Below are 19,276 nucleotides of genomic sequence, written 5' to 3'. Positions count from 1 at the left end.
TGTGAAACTTTCTTTTTTGTTCCTTTTCCCCTCTTTTGAATCTTCTTATTAGAATACCTAAAGGGGCAGGACCTGGATGCTACCTTGCAGGATCCTTAACGTTGTCAAAGACTGAACTCGGAAAGAAAGCTGTAAGTATTAGGTTTTTTTTTTTTTTTTACACTGAAAGTGCCTGTTCCAAAATTTCCATTTCCTTAAAAATGGAAATTAATTCTACATTTCAGAATGAGTAAAAGAGAAGATCTCTCTGGAAAAAGAAATTTAATAGTTTTTTTCCCCAAGTTGCTAGTAAAGGTCAATTAATATTTGGTTGTATTTTTATATATTTAGTATTCTTTTTCCCAAGCCTAAGTACTTGGGCCTTGAACCTGTTCTGCCTTGCACAGCTAATATACTTGAACTTCCCGTGAAATATGTAGATCCAGATCAAACTTGGCTTAAGTGAATGGGATGTTTTTAAAATTAGAGAATTTATAGAGTTTTAACTAACGTAATATTGTGGATATAGGAATAAATCAGATCTTCTTGGGTGACTTCTAAAAACCAGTCAGGACAATTACTACTAATAAACAGTATTTTTCACTTGTACAGATCTTTCTCTTATTGGAATTTTTTGTAGTTATGTAGTTAGCTACAAGGTAGTTATTTCTTTTGGCATTAAGGTTTATTTTATAGTTTCAAAATTGTGCTTTTTGTTAAAAACATGTTTCTGGTTGTTATAGAGATAATTGTTATGGTTTGATAGTACCTGTTTTAGTTTTTCCATCTGTTTTCATTACAAATTTATTGTGAGAATAGTGTTTATATAAATCTATCACCCTCTCATAATGTCATTTTAGCTCAATGCCAGTAAAAGTTGTCATTCTTATAGTTTTGCATTTCTCTTTAGCATTAGTTCTTACAAAGTAAGTCTACCACCTAATTCTGGAATTTATAAGTGCTGTTATCAAAATGAATAGAGCTCAAACATCTTAACAAGTATTCTCATGTCTTAACCACTGCTGAACCAAAGATGGTTTATTCGCTGTCATAGGAGCGTCATCACGTAGGACTTTTGTGCTTAGAACAAGTCGTTTGCCCTGACATTTCTTGAGTCTCATTTCAGTCCGTACTATTTACTTATATGTACTTTAGTATAAATTATAAGTACTTCAGTATAATATAGCCTTAGTAGAATGTGAAGTGAATCAGTAGTTACTGGAATTCATAGGTGCACTGATTTAAGAAGTCCTGGTCTAGGTCTTTTTAAGTAGGTTTCATTTTCCGCTATGGGAAATATTGCTGCCTCTGCTATGGGGCTTCGACAGTGAGGCTTCTCATCCAGATAACTTCTGAAGTGTCCACTGCCTGTGATGAGTAAGACAGAAGAAGAGCACTGTTATTAGAAGTATGCTTTTAGCAATTCAGAGATAGTTACTGCTTCCTGGCTGCATTCTTTAAGAGGCCGTTGTGAAATTAAATTAGAAACAGGTGGGATTGACTATAGTTATTACTTACCAGGGTAGATTTTCTTGAGAAAACCTAAAGCTATAGAGTTAATTATAATTCCCAGCACATTGTTTATTTCACCGGATCTCAGTCGTGGCGCATTCCTTGCGGTTCTGGCAGCTGGGAAGGTAACTGTCCCTCTTGCTCCTCTCTGACATTCCCAGTTACCTCGAACCATGCTGTTTCTAGTGCATGGGCGTGTGTGATTGTTGTGACAGCCTTGAACATCTGACTCTGCGGACCGTCACCTAAATTTAATGTTTTCAAAACTGTTTGGGTAACTAATGAATTTTGCTCTACAAACTTTTGAAATAAAAAGCTGAAAAACATTGACCCTTAGGAAGAACACATTTGAGTGCGTTTTTATTAAAAAAAAAAAAAATGAAAGTGGCAGTATTGCTTTCTTTAAAAACCTGCCATTTTGATGACAGACCTGACCCTTCTAAGTACTGTGACGCATACAGGTGGGACGGAAACTGGCAGAAAAATAGACAGAGGTGGTATCTCCATCCTGTGTAGATTACGCATGTTTTCTTACAGAATGTCGTTCTAACTCCCAGGGGCAGTCTGCAGCAAAACGACAAGGAAAATTTAAAAAGGTACTGATTGTCAGTTCTTTAAAAAGATGTCTTAAAGCCTTATTTGCCTATTAGTTAAACTTCTTTTTCTGTCACTATTATCTTTTTTAAAAAAAACTCTCCCTTAGTTTCCTTTCTTTAAGTTCTGCAGTATAGCGCTTTTAGCTTATCAGTGTTGACAAACTGCTTTCTTAAAGTTTTTTTTCCTACCATACATTGCTTGAAGACCCCTGGTTTATATGTGTATAGAGAACATGTTAATGCTATTCATTTCTTACTGCAGGTATGACCAAGTAATAATATTTGAACTTTGGCATATCTAAAATCCTATAGAAGGATGAATGATTTTTTTTTAGCTATATATGACAAAACAATTATTTTTGAAGTTTAAAGTCATTCTTAAATTGGATGATTTGATTAATAAAATATTACTAAAGTGTTTAAAGTGAAGTTTTTTTCCTGCTCTTGCATCTTCTGCGTTCTGGAAAGGCAGAGACGGAAGGAGCAGTGGGCGGAGCAGAAACAGAAATGAGGACTGTTGGCCCCACGTTAAAACTTACACCGAGAACAGGAGAAGCTTGTAAGACCGTAACTAGCAGGTGATCCGAGCAGCTTCTCTGCAGCTTACCTGACAGTCTCTCATTGGCTGCTGGAGCCAAATTTAATTTGAAAAGTGGTACTCCAGGTCTAGTGTAGAGAAAGGGGTACATAGGCGATGAGCTCTCTGGCAGAGGTGCTTTTTTAACAAAAAGCACAATTTTGAAACTATAAAATAAACCTGCCTGGTGAGGACCTGCTGACATCATTCGTCATCGTAGTGACTTCTCTCCTGCGTGCAGGGAGCACTGCAGGGCAAGAATTAGTGTTTTAAGAAGAAACAAAAGATAATTCAGTGTTTCTTCATTCATAGTGATGTGAAACTGGGGACCACCATTTTATAATAGATAAAATGCCTTTATTAAAATGACCTCTAAAATTCTATATGATTGTGTAGTGGTAAAGACTTTGTTCAAACAAAATACACCACTGGGGGTTATCTTCCCAGGGAAAGGAACATCGGCTTCTCTGTAGACCGTGTTTCTCAACTGAGCGTCTTTACCCACTTGAAGGCCATGTAAATTCATTTAATGGAACTTAGCCAGCATTAAAACAAAAACAGAATAAAAACAGAAAATGTCCGTTCATCAGACTCATAAAACTGTAATTTCATTTTATGCACAGATTATCTTTGATTCATTTTGAAAATAGCCTGAAAGCCACTGCTTCAGAGAATGAGGAGCAGGCATTCTCGGAGCCTGCTAAAGAGAAGGTGCACGTCCCGAAGGCAGAGCTGGGGTTTTTCTTTCTATTGTGTTGTTTGGTGGATCTTTTGGAGTTTTGGTGTCTTTGGTTTGTATTAGATTATTTGAGATAGGAAACTATCGAATAGGAACGTTATTGTTAATTGACGGTTAGTGAAGCTTCTAGAGCTGGGCAGCTGGAGTCCCTTCCTCCCATTTCTCCCCACGTTCCGTGCGAGTGCACGTGAAGCTCTTGTTTTAAAAATAATCGTTATTATATACAGTTTTATAGTCACATTACAAAATATATAATTTATTGCCTGAACAAAATACCAACTTTGTACACATAATCCTCAATGGATTTGTCCTCTGGGTTTCAGTGACTTTTGAGTTGAAAATGTATGTTACCCTTTTTTAAGTTCATTGTAATATGAAAGAATATAGTTATTTTTAACATAAATAGCACTCAAATATGACATTAATTTTTTAAATAGCTATTTTAGTTTGTGTAAAGATATTAAAATTTTGCATTTATAGTTTTTAATCATATAAGAGCTAAGGGTATTATGTTTTGAACTGAAACTTAAATGGTGGTATGTTAAATAGTTATTGGTTTGGCAGATCGATTTGATTTTCTAAATATCATTCAATTCAAACACTGTTGAAATACTTTGTAATAATGGAGTAATTTTTTCTTAAAAAATATGCTTACTGTTAAGTGTCTGCTGTAGAGAGCTTATATTGTAGTATTCCTGCTCTGAAGATTCTTCTTTGACTGTCTTTTTAAATCATAATCAAGATTTCTTATGATTTAATGGTACACAGCCATTTCTGTTAAATGGACCCTATGCTAAGCCCTTGAGAAGTTGAGTTGTAAAAATACTTACTGACAAAAAGAACAGATGACCATGATAAAATAAATGAAAAATAACTTCATTTCTCTTTTGGTTGGGGGCTAAAACTACCGTGTCCATAATATTTAGTAAGAAGAAGCAGCTCTTGTCCTGAAATATTTTACAGGATAACACCAGCCTTTATGATTACTAATTTGGTACAGATTTACTATGTAAAATGCCGATTACAAAATCTTGGTCCCCCCACCCCCACCCCAAGGCCATTCATCATTAACTCTCCCAGTATCTTTTGCATTTTTAGGGATAGTTTATGGTTGCTGTTATATCTGGTTTCTCTCTATTTGCAGATCTTTGTTAGAGTTCATTGTTGACCATCGATTAAGTTTAATGGATTATTCACTTTAAATTCAATTCTGTTTTCTCTCTTTACTAAAACATCTTAGCAAATGCCTTAACCTCTGAGCCTCAGAGGAAGAATTGCCTCACAACAGAGAGACCTGGCCTCCTGAAGTTTGTCCCTCTCCCTGCTCAGGCGAGGAGGAGGGGACAGCAGGGGGGTGCACGCAGTGAACGCAGGTGCAGGCACGTTCCAGCACACTGGGCGGCACAGGAGCCTGACTGCACAGGAAGTAGGGCCCTGTTAACAGAGTAAATGTTGGAGGCCACGTACACCTTTAATGCTTAGGTGCGTTGTCTCTGCTAAACAGAGGACACTGAAGTGGGCTGTTAGCCTGAGAACTTGGTGGTCAGTTACCCACTCAATGTTGCAGACCCTTTTACCTCGGCTTAAGCTCAGGGCAGTGTCCCCCTAGCAGAGTAAACCTCGAGAAAGCGCGCAGGATGGGTGGCAGGGACTGCAAGGAGGCTGCCCAGGGGAGGGCTGATTCCCCTTCCCAGGCTCACACTTCACTGAAGACCTGTGCTTGCAGACTTGCCCCCTGACCTCAGGGGAGAGTGGTGCTCAAATGGCTAAAAATGGCTTTCTGCAGTTCTCGTCCATCAGTGGTTTTCTGCGCTTTAAATGGGTTGTACTGAAATGGTGGTTGCTATTTTATTAGAGCTACGACAACAGTAGCTCCTTATGTTTACTGTTATATCCCCAAATAAAGTTTAATTGTGAAAACTGTTAAAATGGACATATTTATGTAGTATTTACACCTCAGGGGAAGATGGGGCCAGTACTAGTTTGTGACTCAACCTGTGCAAAGTTTTTTCTGAAATTATGTGATGAGGGCCTTAACAATTTTGATAGTGTAATTTGTTCCAGTTTTAGAAACTTTGTTAATTAAAACAAATACAAGATTTTAAGTTTAGCAGCGTTTTTAATATAAACCTAAAGATAGAATTTTAGAAATTGTCTTAATAAATAATGACTTAATTAGGGACACTTAGTTATTGTGCCAGAAACGGATCTAGCAACTATAACAGGTGATTTCATTTCCCAGATCCTGCACTACTTTTCACAAGACTCACGTGCTAATAAAATAGACACAAATAGGTGTAGTTACACTTGCTCTCTTTAAAGCAAAACTTCTCAAAAGGACCACCCATACCTGTTTACTTCTCATCTCCCTCTCACTCGGCTTTACTCTCTGCCCCCTGCCCCCCGCCAGCCTCCCCTGCCGCCCTTGCTCTGTCGGTGATCAGCGGCCGCTGTGCTGTCAGGTTTGACAGTTACTTCTCCCACCTGACGCCGCCTTTCCGCTAGCTGTCACTAGCCGGCCACGCTCGATCTTCATGCTGGCTTTTCCCCGGGGCTGCCGTGACCTCAGGCTCTCCCTCCGCAGTGGAAAGCTTTGGACCACTCCTGGGCTTGCTCTTTTCCCCCTTCCCCACACCTGCTGGTCTCATTCAGCCCCTCGTCTTAAATGCCACCAGCAACCACCATCGGTCCTGCCTTCCCGGGACATCTCGTGTCCATTTATTGCTTCCTTTTCTATAGCCTGTCCTTTAGTTCCAGGCAGTGTCGGGACACCTGGGTCTGCGTCCCAACTTGTTTTCTCTTTTTCCACTTTGGCCTCTATCATCCATTCTCCACGTAGTATCAAGAGTTATTAAAAAACAAAACAAAACCAAAGTGTTTAATCCATACAGGATCCAGAGTTATTAAACAAAAAGCAAAAATCCTTAATCGTGTCACTGCCTTGCATACAGCTCTTCCTGTGGCACCTAGAATAAAACCTGTATTTTTTTTGCCCGTGCTGTGTCAACCCTGCTTGCTTACTGTGGCCGCTGCCCTTTCTCAGAACCTCACCCTGCGCGTGCTGCGCCCCCTTCAGGTTTCTGCAGGTGCTCGTCTTGTCCCCGCGCATCTCCGCCTCTCCGCGTTTTGGTTATTCAGGTTCACTGCAGTTTATTCCTTTAGGTCACTGAGGCTCCGTTAGGTCGGACGTCGGCTCCTCAGAGTGTCTCCATGACCACTTTGTCTGCACGGGTCCCCCCTTACCCACCAGTCACGCTCTGTCCCCTTACTCTGTTCTGTTGTCTTCATATCACGTGTGGTTCCTGAAGTTGTTTATTTACCTACACGTCTGTTGGCTGTCTTCCCAGAGGGTGAAAGGCCCTTGTCTGCTTTGTCCCTCACCTCTTCGGAGCTATTACCTTGCGCACCGCGGGAGCTCAGTAAGTCCTGTGGATTGAATGAAGAAAGAAATTTCTCTTTAAATTTAATTAGAAAAGCGGATCTTTTCTTTCTTTCTTTAAAATTTAATTATTTTCTCTTCTCAGATGTAAAATGTGAAAGCTCAGTACATTTCTGTAGTCAGTCTGTCAAGTAAAACTAAGAATACCAAATAACACTTAAATGGAGAAAAGTTTGTTCTTATTTCCTTGTTTTAAAGGAGTTATTAGAAGCATGAGCTTTAAAGTTTGGGAGAAAATTACTTTGATCTCAGATTGGAGCTTTAGATGTATTTTGGCCCTTAGAATCTGAAATACAGTGTAGTACCGCTCAAGTGCAGCCGATGTTACGTGCTGTTCGGCTATTGAAGATTTTTAAATAAGGAAAATTAAGCATGTTAATCTAAGACTCTCTCCACGTTCATTTTTCACAGGATGTAATCCCTGTTCATTACTACCTAATATCTCCACCAACAAAGACTAAGAATGGCAGCAAAGACAAAGAAAAAGATTCAGAAAAAGAGAAAGATTTAAAAGAAGAGTTTACTGAAGCGTTACGAGATCTTAAAATTCAGTGGATGACAAAGTAAGTTTTAAATGAATTTTAATCCTCTAAGTGTTTACTTTTATTTTCCCAGTTACAACAATATTGTGTGTGTATGCAAAGGCTATATATTCAGAAACGTTAACAGTGGATAGGCCTGCAAGTGCTCTTCAATTTTCTTGTAATTATATTTAGTCTTTAATTCCCTTTTGTGGTAAGAATTTTTAAAATTTTAATCCTTACTCTGACCTGCTCTTGGAAGAGAATTTTATTGGAAGGTCCAGAAAAGAAAATAAATCACTTTTTGTCCCCTTTCCAAAGATAATCATTGTCCTGTTATTATTAGTTGTCTCTGTATTTATACATGTCGCAGGTGAGTGATACCGTGTCCTGGTTTTCCAGTTACTATTTGATTGCGAGCAAATTTAAAACAACCTTTTTAAACCTCTGAAGTTGATCCTAAGGACAGACAGCAAACGGAGAAACACCTATTTAAGAATATCTACAAAAGTTCAGTAAGAAAAGTGAGACTCTGGTATGTGAGCCAAGGTCACTCTCCTCCCGCTCCCAGCTCAGTGACACGGAGCCTCCTCCAGACTGGCTGCAGCCAGGACCGCAGGCTCCCTGTCCCCTTGGCTTGGAGGACTCTCCTGCTGGGAGGAGCAGGGGGTCGGCACGTGTCGGCCGGCACCCCAGCCCCGCGGCCTGCTGCTGAGGCCAAGTCCTGGGTGAATTGCGTTGGGAGGCGGGGGCTCTCTCCTGCTCAGCCCCTGCTTGTGGCGCAGAGGGTCTGCCAGGTGGGCTCTGCTGAGAACGCAGGCCCGGCGGCCCCGCCCCTACTGGGAGCCGTGGTGTCCCGCCAGGCGGGGCGAACCGCGGCCTCTGCCGCAGCTGCGCTGCCCCTCCCGCCCACGGTGTAGTCAGTAAGAACAGACGTAGGTGTTATTCAGCTTCCCCAGCTGGGAACGTGGAACTTCTGTCTCTTTGTTCATTCAGGACTTAAGATTCTTCCAAAACAGTGTAAATTTTCCTTCTTTGTAGACCTTAGGCATTTCTAGATCTTTTAATCTTTCTTAACTGTTTTTGAATGTTTTTTTCCCTCCTGTTGATAAATCTACTTATAGCTGGTACGTAGGAAAGCTGTCGGTGCTTACTTTCATCTGACCATCTTATTGAACTCATAAATGAAATAATTTCTGGTTTGGTTTTTTTTTTTTTTTTTTTTTGGTTTTCTCGGTAAGCATATTTATACTGCCTACAAATAAATACAATCTTCGTCAGTAATTATATTTCAGATTGATACCTTAGGTCGTTGACGGAAACTTCAAAACAATGTTAAATAATATAAAAGACAAGTTATTTTCTTTCTAAAAGAACTGAAATAATGACTGTTTCTCTTTCTTACATATGTAGGCTGGATTCTAGTGACATTTATAATGAATTGAAGGAAACATACCCTAATTATCTCCCTCTGTACGTTGCACGACTTCATCAGTTGGATGCGGAAAAGGTTGGGCATGTTCAGTTTTACCATGAGTCTCTTATTGCGTTTGCAGTATTAGATAAGGTTTGCCTTTGCAATAAGGGGGCAGTCTTTGTCTTCTCTTCTCGCCGACTGAAAACGTGTTGCCTCAGATGGAATGTTCTGTTGAGCTATTTTCATTAAGCTGACTCAGGACTCACGTTTGGTCAGTGGGAGGAGGAGTAGATAGGAAACCCTAAGGATGGCTTTTCTGACCTTGACCTGAAGAGCCGGGAGCAGGAGGCAGTGGTCGTGGCCTGCTGGAAGTCTAAGGCACCTGCAGCAAAAGCGGAGCCCCTCTGCACTAACTTGGCTAACTTTGTTTCTAAGTTCTAAGAATTGGCCGTGTAGCTCCCAGCTGTCTTCAGTGGACCAGCTCTCACTGCGAGTCCTGGCTGTAGAAAGTGCTTGTAGCCATAATCAGTTAAGAGTCCTCAAGGGTTGAGTGTGAGCCCGAAGGCCCTGTGAGGAGCCAGATTGCTGAGGACACCAGGACACCCCGGTGCCCGTAGTGAGACTCTGTTGGTTCTATTCCTGTTTACTCTCATTTCTGAGATTTCAGTAATAAATTAGAATTTGTCTCATCAGCTAGCGCTTTTTTTACTTCTGTTGTCATGTGCTGTGGGACTGGGGTAACATAGCTGATCACGTTTCTGAACTTTTAAGTTACCCAAGGAAAGAGCTGCCTCTGTAGGAAAGAGTTTAGATTTCTGTGAACTTCGTATCTTGCTTATTACTCTGTTCAGCGCCAGTGGGGAGTGTAGGGTAGGTATTTTCCCGTCTGAGCTCAGGTTTTCTAAAGATGCTGACCGTCGTAAAGGTCACACCAGGAGCTAGTGCGGAGCCCCTGGGCTGCACAGCCTACCTGGTCCCGCACCACGGGAGTCCTAACTCTCACGGGCGTGACCCACAGAAGCGCAATGTGTCAGGAGGCTCATGGGTACATCCATTTTTTTCTTATTTCTTCTTTTTTTCCTCCCCAGGAACGAATGAAAAGACTTAATGAAATTGTCGAAGCTGCAAATGCTGTTATCTCTCACATAGATCAGACGGCCCTAGCAGTTTATATCGCGATGAAGACTGACCCCAGGCCCGATGCAGCTATTATAAAAAAGTACCTAACCAGTAAATACTCTTTCTTGCATCTCATTTCTTAGTTACTTTTTTTAATTATTGAAAATATCCTTCTCTTCTGGTATTTTTTATATCCTTATCATTGGAGTTACCGATTTGGGGGTACTCCATCCTTAAATATCTTATAGTAGTTTTCTCTAGTCGTTTAAGATTAAGCAAAAGAGAAGTCGTTTGCTTCCTCCACCATCAGGTGCTGTCATGGTGGAGAGATTTGAGTGACTGTGGTCAGGCAGTCCAGCCGTTTGGGGGATATGTGTGAACTGGACACATGGAGAAGGAAACACAGAGCACCCTATAAAACTAACTTTTCAAGTGTTTATTGACCAATAACGTGACAGACTCCAAATTTAGTTTATAATGCTCGTTAGTAAAGTGGTAAGAAATAAAATTGGGTTAAAACCATTATCTGGCAACTTCGGTTTTATGAAACTGGGTTTACAGTACCACTTGAGGAGAACAGGGGTGGGGGGATTATCGTTTAGCCTTAATAAACTCTGACGTGATGTGCACAGCAGGCGCGTAGCTGGGTCTGGGCGTTTGTAAGGCTCCGTGCGTGTGAGAGTGTGGTCTCCACTTGCTGGTGTGGCGGTCTGGCGGCTTTCCTGTTCGCCCTTCCAGGAGCTCCTACCATCATCTCCTGATAACACTCCCACTGCCAGTTTCCCCTCTGTCGCTTTGGCTTATTTCCAGCCCTGGGGGTCCTTAACTTACAAGGGTGGAAGTTTCCTCCTCTTAGCGTTGTTGTAACTAATAAACGGAAACCGTGCAGGCTGCCTGAAAATATGGTAGTTTCCCTTAAAGATTCCATCTGCTTCGGTCAGAATTTTTTTTATATACATACAAAACGCTTGATTTTAAACTGCTAGAACTCTTGGCCTTACATCGTTTATACTGATATTATAGGCCTCAACGAATCTTACAAGCAGCAGTGTTCAAGCGGAATAAAATTTGTTCAAAATAGGTTCTTGGCCATTGTCAGCGCCCTTTCACACTCTCCAAAGGAACCTTCTTGAAACGTTGCTATTTTATTGTTGCTAATAATAATAGTGGATGGTGTAGCCACCATTTATGAAATGCCAGTTATATACAAATGCCAGTTATATGCATTATGAAATGCCAGTTATATCCAAAGGATTATTTGGGGCATGGATTTCTCATTTCCAGCTGCTTTCGCTTAAGTCACTCGTGTCAAAAATTGCAAGATGGCCATTTTGTACTCTTAAAAATATTAACTTTTTGTAGGGGATCTAAGTTTTAATTAAACTGCAGTTTACTTAGGCCACTAAAGTATCTAATTGAAGTTGCTTCCTAAAATGTAGCTATTACCACCTTGATCAGTCCCTAACTAACTTTGATTCAGAGACCAAACACTGTATGTAGCACCACTGAGAGGAATGTAAAAAAAATGAACAAGACACTCTCTACTCTTAGAAAACATACAACCTAATACAGAAGATGATAATTGCTAGATGGACTGTGATTAACAGTCATAATAAGTATTTTAAACTGTGAAAGCCCATGGGAAGGAGAGCAGGGAAACCATCATGGATTAATAGGTACTTAATCTGAGCAGGTCAGTTCAAAATTAGAAGAGGGTAGGAAGAGAACATTCCAGATATGTGGAATTTAGGTTATTCGATCAGAGAATGCGGAAATAGAAAGGGGTCTTAAAGGTGATTTAATCCAGGCCTGGCGAGTCCAGCACACCTGTCACCCCAGCTCGCCCTCCAAGCTCTGCATCCTACAGCCCTCCTCTGGGCGGCCAGGACAGTCAATCAGGATGCCGTAGGCGAGTGGATATCCAGACCTGCCCTGCCTGCCCAGTTCTGTTCCACGGCCCCCGTTCTCCCTCACAACGTGGGGAAAGCGCTTGACTGCTGACCGCTGAGGCTGCTGTAAAGCATGAGTGAAGTACTGCCAAGACACGTCAGGCGCCGCCTGGCATCTAAGAGGTGGGGTGAGGAGGGAGTCGGTAAATGAAAGCCCGACCGTCCTTCTGTTCTTAAGTCCACAGTGACCAAGCACTTCAAGTCCCCAGAAACGCTTCCCAGGAAAGAGAGTGAAAGTTGGCTCTTTTAAACTTTGAAACTCTTTGCTCATAAACTCTTGGGCATCTTTTAGGCGTAATTTCATCTGCATTGCAAATGTATTAAGGTGGGTAACTTAGGTTGTAGCAGGTTATTGGCGTTGTTTTGGGTTTTTGTTTTAATTCTTCTTCTTCTCATTTTAATTGTCTTTTGTACAAATTGTTGATTTTATAGTCCCAGCGGATTTCGTAGGTGGCACGTTTCACTCTGGGTCCTTCAAAATCATGCTTACCGTTAGACTGTTTGTTCATCCCATATCTGAGTGCCTCCTGGTCATCTTCTCAGCACTTTTAATCCTCGTCTTTAGACGTATCTGACAGAGGAGTTGGACAGGATGCGTCAAATAAGCATTCTAGGGGCCAGTACTGTCCCAGGAGTGTAGGCTGTTGCTGTATTTCATTCAGCAGCAATTTATTGAGTGTCTGTTCCGTGCCGGGCATTGTTCTGGGCATTTGGAACACATCAGGAGCAAAGCTGCCTGCCTGGAGCAAGGCCGCTGGCCCCGGCGATTAGGAGCAGGGGTTCCAGGACCAGCCGCAGAGCTCGGAGTTCCGGATCTGCCGCTGCCTGACTGTGGGGCCTTAAACAGATCGCCTGATCTCTCTGTGCCTCGATGTCCTCCTTTGCAAAATAGAGGCAACTGAGGGTCTCTTGCTCATAGAATTATTTTGAGTATAAATGAGTTCATGTGTTAAAATGCTAGAGTAAGCCTTGTATTCCTTTGCTCTGTGTATGCGTGGCAGTTCACGACTACACAAGTATGTAGCGACTGACATTTATAAGAAGTTGAAACACTTAAAAGATACTGTTCTGAGAGTTTCTTAGCTGGCAGAATTGAGGACCCAACAGTCTTTCCCCTGTGTTGCGCAGGGCCTGCTGTTTCAACCAGTTACAGCGACCCTAACTCATTTAGTCTGTGTGTGGAACACAGTGGCTCATGTGTTGTGCAATGCAGACGTCTCTCCATGGCCACACCACATTCCTGCGTTGTAAATCTTAGGCAGAGAAGGCCTGAGGTTAATTTCGGGTGAGGCCGCCCTCTTGAAGCCGCTCTCCTGATGTGTGGAATGTGTCGGTTTGGCGCACAGTGACATGGACAAGCTGAAGTCGACGCTCGTGGACGCCCTGTGTAGGAAGGGCTGCGCCCTGGCCGACCGCCTTCTCCAGGCCCAGGAGCAGGACGGCGCCGCCTCGAGCGACCTGGAAGGGCGAGAGGAGGAGGGAGAGAGCGCCCTGGATGCTCTGACGGAAACTTTCTGGGAAGCCACAAAATGGACTGATCTGTTCGACAGTAAGGTACCCTTTCTCCTTCTTGTTTCGCTGCAGTTCTTGGGGGTGCATCCCAGATCCCTCGTGCCCAGCGGGCCCGGCCGGAGAGGACGAGGGTAAATGGAACGAGGCTGAGCTGGGCTCCGAAGAAGACGAGGCGCTTAGCGAGGCCTCCCTGGTCTTCCCGGCTTAGAAAGCACTTGACCATTGTTTGGTCTGTCTGCACGGTGCCTGGTGGACCACGCTAGCTTGGGAGACAGTTGGAGAACGTGTGTGGCGGGCTTTTGGCTAAGCCATTTATGTATCAGCTAAAATTAAGGGCATCTGAAAGCTGTCTTCGTACCTTCCCACACCTGTTCCCGTGCTCATTTGTCAGGGATGGAGATGGGGGTATTCTGGTTAGTTCAGATATTTGTTATTTCTCTCCAAACTCTTGTAACTTCTAAATAACTACCATCTTGATTTATACCTGATCAGTTTTTAAAGCCCAGTTTAGAAAAAGTAACATTGATGAACTTTTTGGGTTTAGAGTATAAAAACATGTAAAATGCCTTCTAGCTCTCTACTGTAATTCTTAACAGTAGAGATTATGTAGCTACGGGTATTTGCCAGTCTTCCTTTCTTCTGAACATAAAGGAAGAAGAAAGGAAATGAAATCAGTGGAATTCTTCTTCGAGCACAAACTATTGGGGTTTTTTAGTAGACAGGTGCTTGTTTTCAAGATTAACTATGGTGATGGGTAGTAAAGACTTCTGAAGTAGGAGAAAATTCTTCCTATCTGCTTCAGGTTTTTCCACCTCAGTGCAGTAGTGCATTTATAGAGGGAACTCAGTAATGTTCCAGAAACTGAAGGAAGCAGCACCAGAGGTTAAGAATTTGGATCTGAAATCAGGCCCCTGGAGCTTGGATTCTGCCCCCGCCACTTTGACCTATGTGACCGTAGGCGGTGACTGAATGCTCATGTGGGGCTGTGGTGCTGCGTACCGCGGGCTTTTATGAATGAGTATCACGTACCTGGAAGGGCGTCAGCAATACTTGCTGTGACTACTAACAAAGTTATCTCGTGTCTGCTGTGTGCCAGACACTGCGCTCGGTGCTGGGAAAAAGGTGAATAAGAGCCTGGTCCAGCATCAAGTTGATAGACACTTGATGAGCATCGCGATAAAGCTGTCATAAAGAATTCTGTTCTTGCTGCAGCGCTCCTACGTTAGGGGCGTGCGTTATGTCACCTGTCTGTTTCCTGTGTCTGTAGCAACAGTTGTTGAGCCCTTTCCTTGTCTCTAGGACACAGGTAAGTGTGACAGGATTCCTTTCTTTGAGGACATGCTCCACATTCTGAAAGTGGAGACTAAAGATATAAACAAATGGTTATGAGTATTTTTGACAGATGCAGTAATTAAAGGTAGAAAACTTGTACAAAAGGAAGCAGTTGAAAGTAAGAACATGTTTATATAATCTGACACTTCATTTGTTTACTTTTATCCTCTTTTGCAATTTTGGGAATTCATAGTGACCTCTGTAGTTTTGTACTTCTGACTTGCAATTTTGTAATCACTTATGTTAGCTCTGCTTTCTTTTGCATAGAGGTATTTTGGTATGGTTTCCAACAGCTAGTGACTTATCATACTAGCTTTCTTTCCCCAAATAAATTATCTGTTCTGTGGGATACCCAGCTCTTTTAAAGATGTTAATTGTTGTTTTAAAAAGTTGTTAAAATTTACTTGATGTAACATGTTCATTTGAAAAGCTACACTTCTGTTAAAGCCTCAATTCTTTCATTATTTTTCTTCTTTATTTTTTTTTCTTGGATTTTTATTTATTTATTTATTTTTGGCTGCATTGGGTCTTTGTTGCTGCGCGCGGGCTTTCTCTAGTTGCGGCGAGCGGGGGCCACTCTTCGTTGCGGTGCGCGGGCTTCTCATTGCGGTGGCTTCTCTCGTTGCGGAGCACGGGCTCTAGGCACGTGGGCTTCAGTAGTTGTGGCACGCAGGCTCAGTGGTTGTGGTGCACGGGCTTAGTTGCTCCGCAGCATGTGGGATCTTCCCGGACCAGGGATCGAACCTGTGTCGCCTGCATCGGCAGGTGGATTCTTAACCACTGCGCCACCAGGGAAGTCCAGTTCTTTCATTATTAAAGCAATATGCCTTAAATTGTAAATATTTTGTAGATAAGCTGTATCTTGTTTTACGTCGTAGGTTTTGACATTTGCATACAAGCATGCCTTCGTAAATAAAATGTATGGGAGAGGCCTTAAATTTGCAACTAAACTTGTGGAAGAAAAACCAACAAAAGAAAACTGGAAAAATTGTATTCAAGTAAGTGATATTTAAATTGCCACTGTTGGGTGTCATTTCAATATTGTAGAGTGACAAGATAGAAAGCCTTACGGTAGTGATAAAACAGTACCAACTTTATCATGACTAATTATTAGTCTGATTAACATAACATGAACTATAAAATAAATGCATGAAAGGTAGTCAGTAAGCTGTTTAAATTTTTAAAACATTTTTCACTCCTGTCCAGAAAACCTATATTTTTGGCTTTTAGTGTTTTCAACATAGGCAAAATGCATTGCATATTTTGTGTAGTTAGAAGACAGGTTTCCTTTACGAAGGAAACAGATGATTTCTTTTAAATACATGTTGGCTCAGTTCTAAAACGGTTGAACTTCTAGAGTTTATATGTTTGATCTTATTCTTCATTTGACATGATAGGCCATTTTTTATTTTACCATGTATTATATGCAGGGAAGTTCTGTGGTTGAGCTCTCTGCACAAATTAAATGTCAAGTGTAAGAACTTACTGAACTTTGCAGAAATTGTTTCAGCCTAGCCTTGTCTTTGTACACGTATAGTTGGTTTATGCTTAAAGGGTATATGGAGGTTGGGGTGCGCTGGTCCTGCCAAAGGCGGCCGAGGGTCTGGTCTTCATATTGAAGGTATTCTTTGGATGTAAAACTCACCTGTAGGTTCCTGGGGCAATTTCTGGTAATTAGAGTAAACTATAGGTTATCTTTACTCTCAGACCTTTTCTGTCAGTTCAAATTGTAAGACATTTCAAATTCACTTCTTCAGATCTTTGAGGAGGTTGAGAGAGCTCTTTCTGGAACTTAATGTCTTCTCATCACGTAGGCTGTGAACTGAGCTCTTACATTTGTGAAGCCCACGATCCACCCAGATGCTCACATCAGGGGATGTTTCATAACTTGTCTCCCCTCCACTCTGCTCGCCTGCTGTCTGTTCTCCACACAGCAGCCGGAAAAGATGGCTTTAGACCCCTCCTGGTGAAGCTCCGTCACATTTAGAGTAAAATCCAAACTCCTCCCCGTGGCCTGTAAGGCCCGTGTGGTCCGGCCTCTGCCAGCGGCCTCTCCAGCTGCATCTCATATCGCATTCCCGCGTCCTCACTGCTTCCGCCGTCCCAGCCTCCTCTCTGCTTGGCTGACACAGCGCACCCTTCCCCTCTCGAGGACCCAGCTCTTCCAGCTGCATGGAGAGCTCTTCCCCAGATTTTCACAGAGTAGGTTTCTTCTTGTCATTCAGATTTCAGCTTAAGTGTCACCTCCTCAGAGATCCCTTTCTTGACCATCTCACTTCCCAGTCTGTATTATAGCAAGTTTTATTTTTACTATATACCTGATACATTTCTTATTATTTACTTATTTGTTATCTGTTCATTAGCTTGCTGACTTTCTATTTGGCTTTCCTGAATAGAACTTAAGTTTCCTGAAAGTGGGAAGTGAGTTTGTTCAGTGCTTTTTCCTAATGCCTAGAACAGTGTTTGACTACCGTAGGCACTCAGAAAGAATGAGGGAAAGGAAACTAGGGTGGTTGGAAGGAAAGGAGCAAGTCACGTCAAGTCGATAGGAAGAAAGGAGGACAGAAGGGAGGGAAAGCAGGAGGGTTGGCAGGGATGATGATAATCACCCACCCGATAGGTTGGTTGGTAGGAAGGAAGGTTGGTGGGTGAGTTGATGGAAGGAAAGTTCTACCTGCTACGTCTTTATTATTACTAAATATTTAATACGGAATTTACCCTAAATGCTGAGCTTGAAACATCTGTTCTTTAATAATTGTGTGTGTTTTATTATAGCTGATGAAGCTGCTTGGATGGACCCATTGTGCATCTTTTACTGAAAACTGGCTCCCCATCATGTATCCTCCTGATTACTCTGTATTCTAAAATAGGAACCAAGACTTTAAATTTTAAAAAAGAAAGTTTTATAGTGAATGGATATAAAAACAAATTTGTGGCATTTTTAGTCTAATGCATGTTTTCATCTGCTATCAAATGCTGATTATTAAAATGATGTGTATTTATCAGAGAATTTGCTGGTGTGTGGCTTAATACATGTAAATCTAGACCTCTGACATCATGGTGTTTTCTTAATGCCTCACATTGCTGGCAGCGGGCTGTGCCCTGGCTGCCAGCACCAAGGACTTTCAGTTGCAGCTGTTACATGCATGAGAGGTTTTGAACAGTAACTTTTAACTGCAAACCTATAAAATTCTATTTTTTATTTTATAAATGAACAGGGTTTTAACATGCGCGACTTTAATTTTTTCCAATTGTATGAAGGCCTTAAAAAAGCTACATTAAGCGTAGCTAAAATTATTTATTAGACTAAAAAGTAACAGAACTTCATTTCCAGATTTTTTTTTTTTTTTTTTTTTTTTGGCAAACGTTTACATTCAATTAAGGGGAAAAAATAAAACCGGCACAAATAAATGCGTGGCAGACGCTGGAGCATAACTGCTTCAGTCAGTCTTCATCTTGGAGTTATTTCAGGCCAATCACTTTTAACACCTTCTTGACGTGCAGAGCATCAGAATGAACTAATAAGACAGCTTAAATCTGTGTCAGGTATTGTAAAGATACATATATGGTATGTTTATATTAAAGTTGAAATAATGTAAACACGTGAATAAATGTGCAAACCCAAGATCGCAGTTACACCATATGCACTCTCATACCGTAATTTTTTAATAAATAATAAAAGTGAATATTGAAGCTTCTTAAAGTTGGTCTTAATTTTTCATAAATAAAATTTGGGGTTAGAACAGAAATGAATAATATATTAAATCCATAGACAAAAAATTCAACATGAAATAATTTTTTTTATAATGTTTCTTATAGGCTTGCAATTATTTGAATATATTTCCGAATCTTATTATGTGATTAACTTTTGTGTAGGTTTAATTTTTTATTTTTATCTCTCTGGCTACTATACTTCTTTCATCCTTCCTCCGTAAAATAAACACACGTAGACAATATTAAAAGGCCTCTACTGTCTCATAGCACACGTGTTTGTGTGTGTTATGGTGTTTAAATCTTCCCTTAGAATTTACTACTGTAAAAGGCCTACCAGAGATCTGGTCTTAGTCATTCGTAACTTTTTTGAGTAATTGACTCCTTTATCTGATGAAGACGTTAGACCCTTTATGAAAAAGTGCTGCAAGTATGCGTGCAGACATTTTGCACAGTTTCTGAGCCATCTAGAGTCTAAAGTCCACCCATGAGCAACCGCATGCGTGTTCTCTGACAAACACATACTTTCCCCTACACGTATACAGGTTCCCACATATACAGGTTCAGTCCAGTCAGGGAACTGAGATGCTCAGAAGGGGTAGGGTGACTCCCCAGGGTCATGCTGCTGGCTGAATGTTAATTAGAGAACGTGTTTTACAACCGGCTTTGGCATCTCTGTAAGTACTACCTGCAGCACAGAGCCCCAGGGTCAGCCAGGGGTGAGCACTTGGGTCCTTCCCAGGTCTTCCCTGAGGATGCATTCAGCCCCGCGATGTGCGTGGCTGGTACCCAGGAATATGACAGCTTTCTGAGCCCCTCTGGACATTTCCCAGCCTTTCCCTTTAAGCTTTTTAATTAGTCCCAACGGTTAGC

At 41.6% G+C, this 19,276-nt stretch overlaps 1 protein-coding gene across 2 annotated transcripts in view; it reads left to right on the top strand.

The window, feature by feature from the left end:
- The window catches only part of TPP2 (tripeptidyl peptidase 2), a 66,357-nt gene extending 47,983 nt beyond the window's left edge, over nt 1–18,374 (top strand). Inside the window, exons 23-29 of one of the 2 annotated variants that reach the window (XM_061171245.1) lie at nt 53–131; nt 7,254–7,405; nt 8,777–8,873; nt 9,869–9,999; nt 13,195–13,402; nt 15,571–15,690; nt 17,468–18,374. In XM_061171245.1, the coding sequence (XP_061027228.1) occupies nt 53–131; nt 7,254–7,405; nt 8,777–8,873; nt 9,869–9,999; nt 13,195–13,402; nt 15,571–15,690; nt 17,468–17,557 (877 nt within the window). In that variant the 3' untranslated portion in view covers nt 17,558–18,374. Of the gene's footprint in view, nt 1–52; nt 132–7,253; nt 7,406–8,776; nt 8,874–9,868; nt 10,011–13,194; nt 13,403–15,570; nt 15,691–17,467 lie in introns of those variants that run through there. The other variant, XM_061171246.1, reaches the window with a different exon arrangement.
- Nucleotides 18,375–19,276: the final 902 nt, after the last annotated feature.

Source organism: Eubalaena glacialis, chromosome 16 (genome assembly GCF_028564815.1).
Source record: "Eubalaena glacialis isolate mEubGla1 chromosome 16, mEubGla1.1.hap2.+ XY, whole genome shotgun sequence".
Lineage (NCBI taxonomy): Eukaryota > Metazoa > Chordata > Mammalia > Artiodactyla > Balaenidae > Eubalaena > Eubalaena glacialis.
The sequence above is the reverse complement of the archived record's forward strand: the minus strand, read 5'-3'. Positions and strand labels throughout refer to the sequence as shown.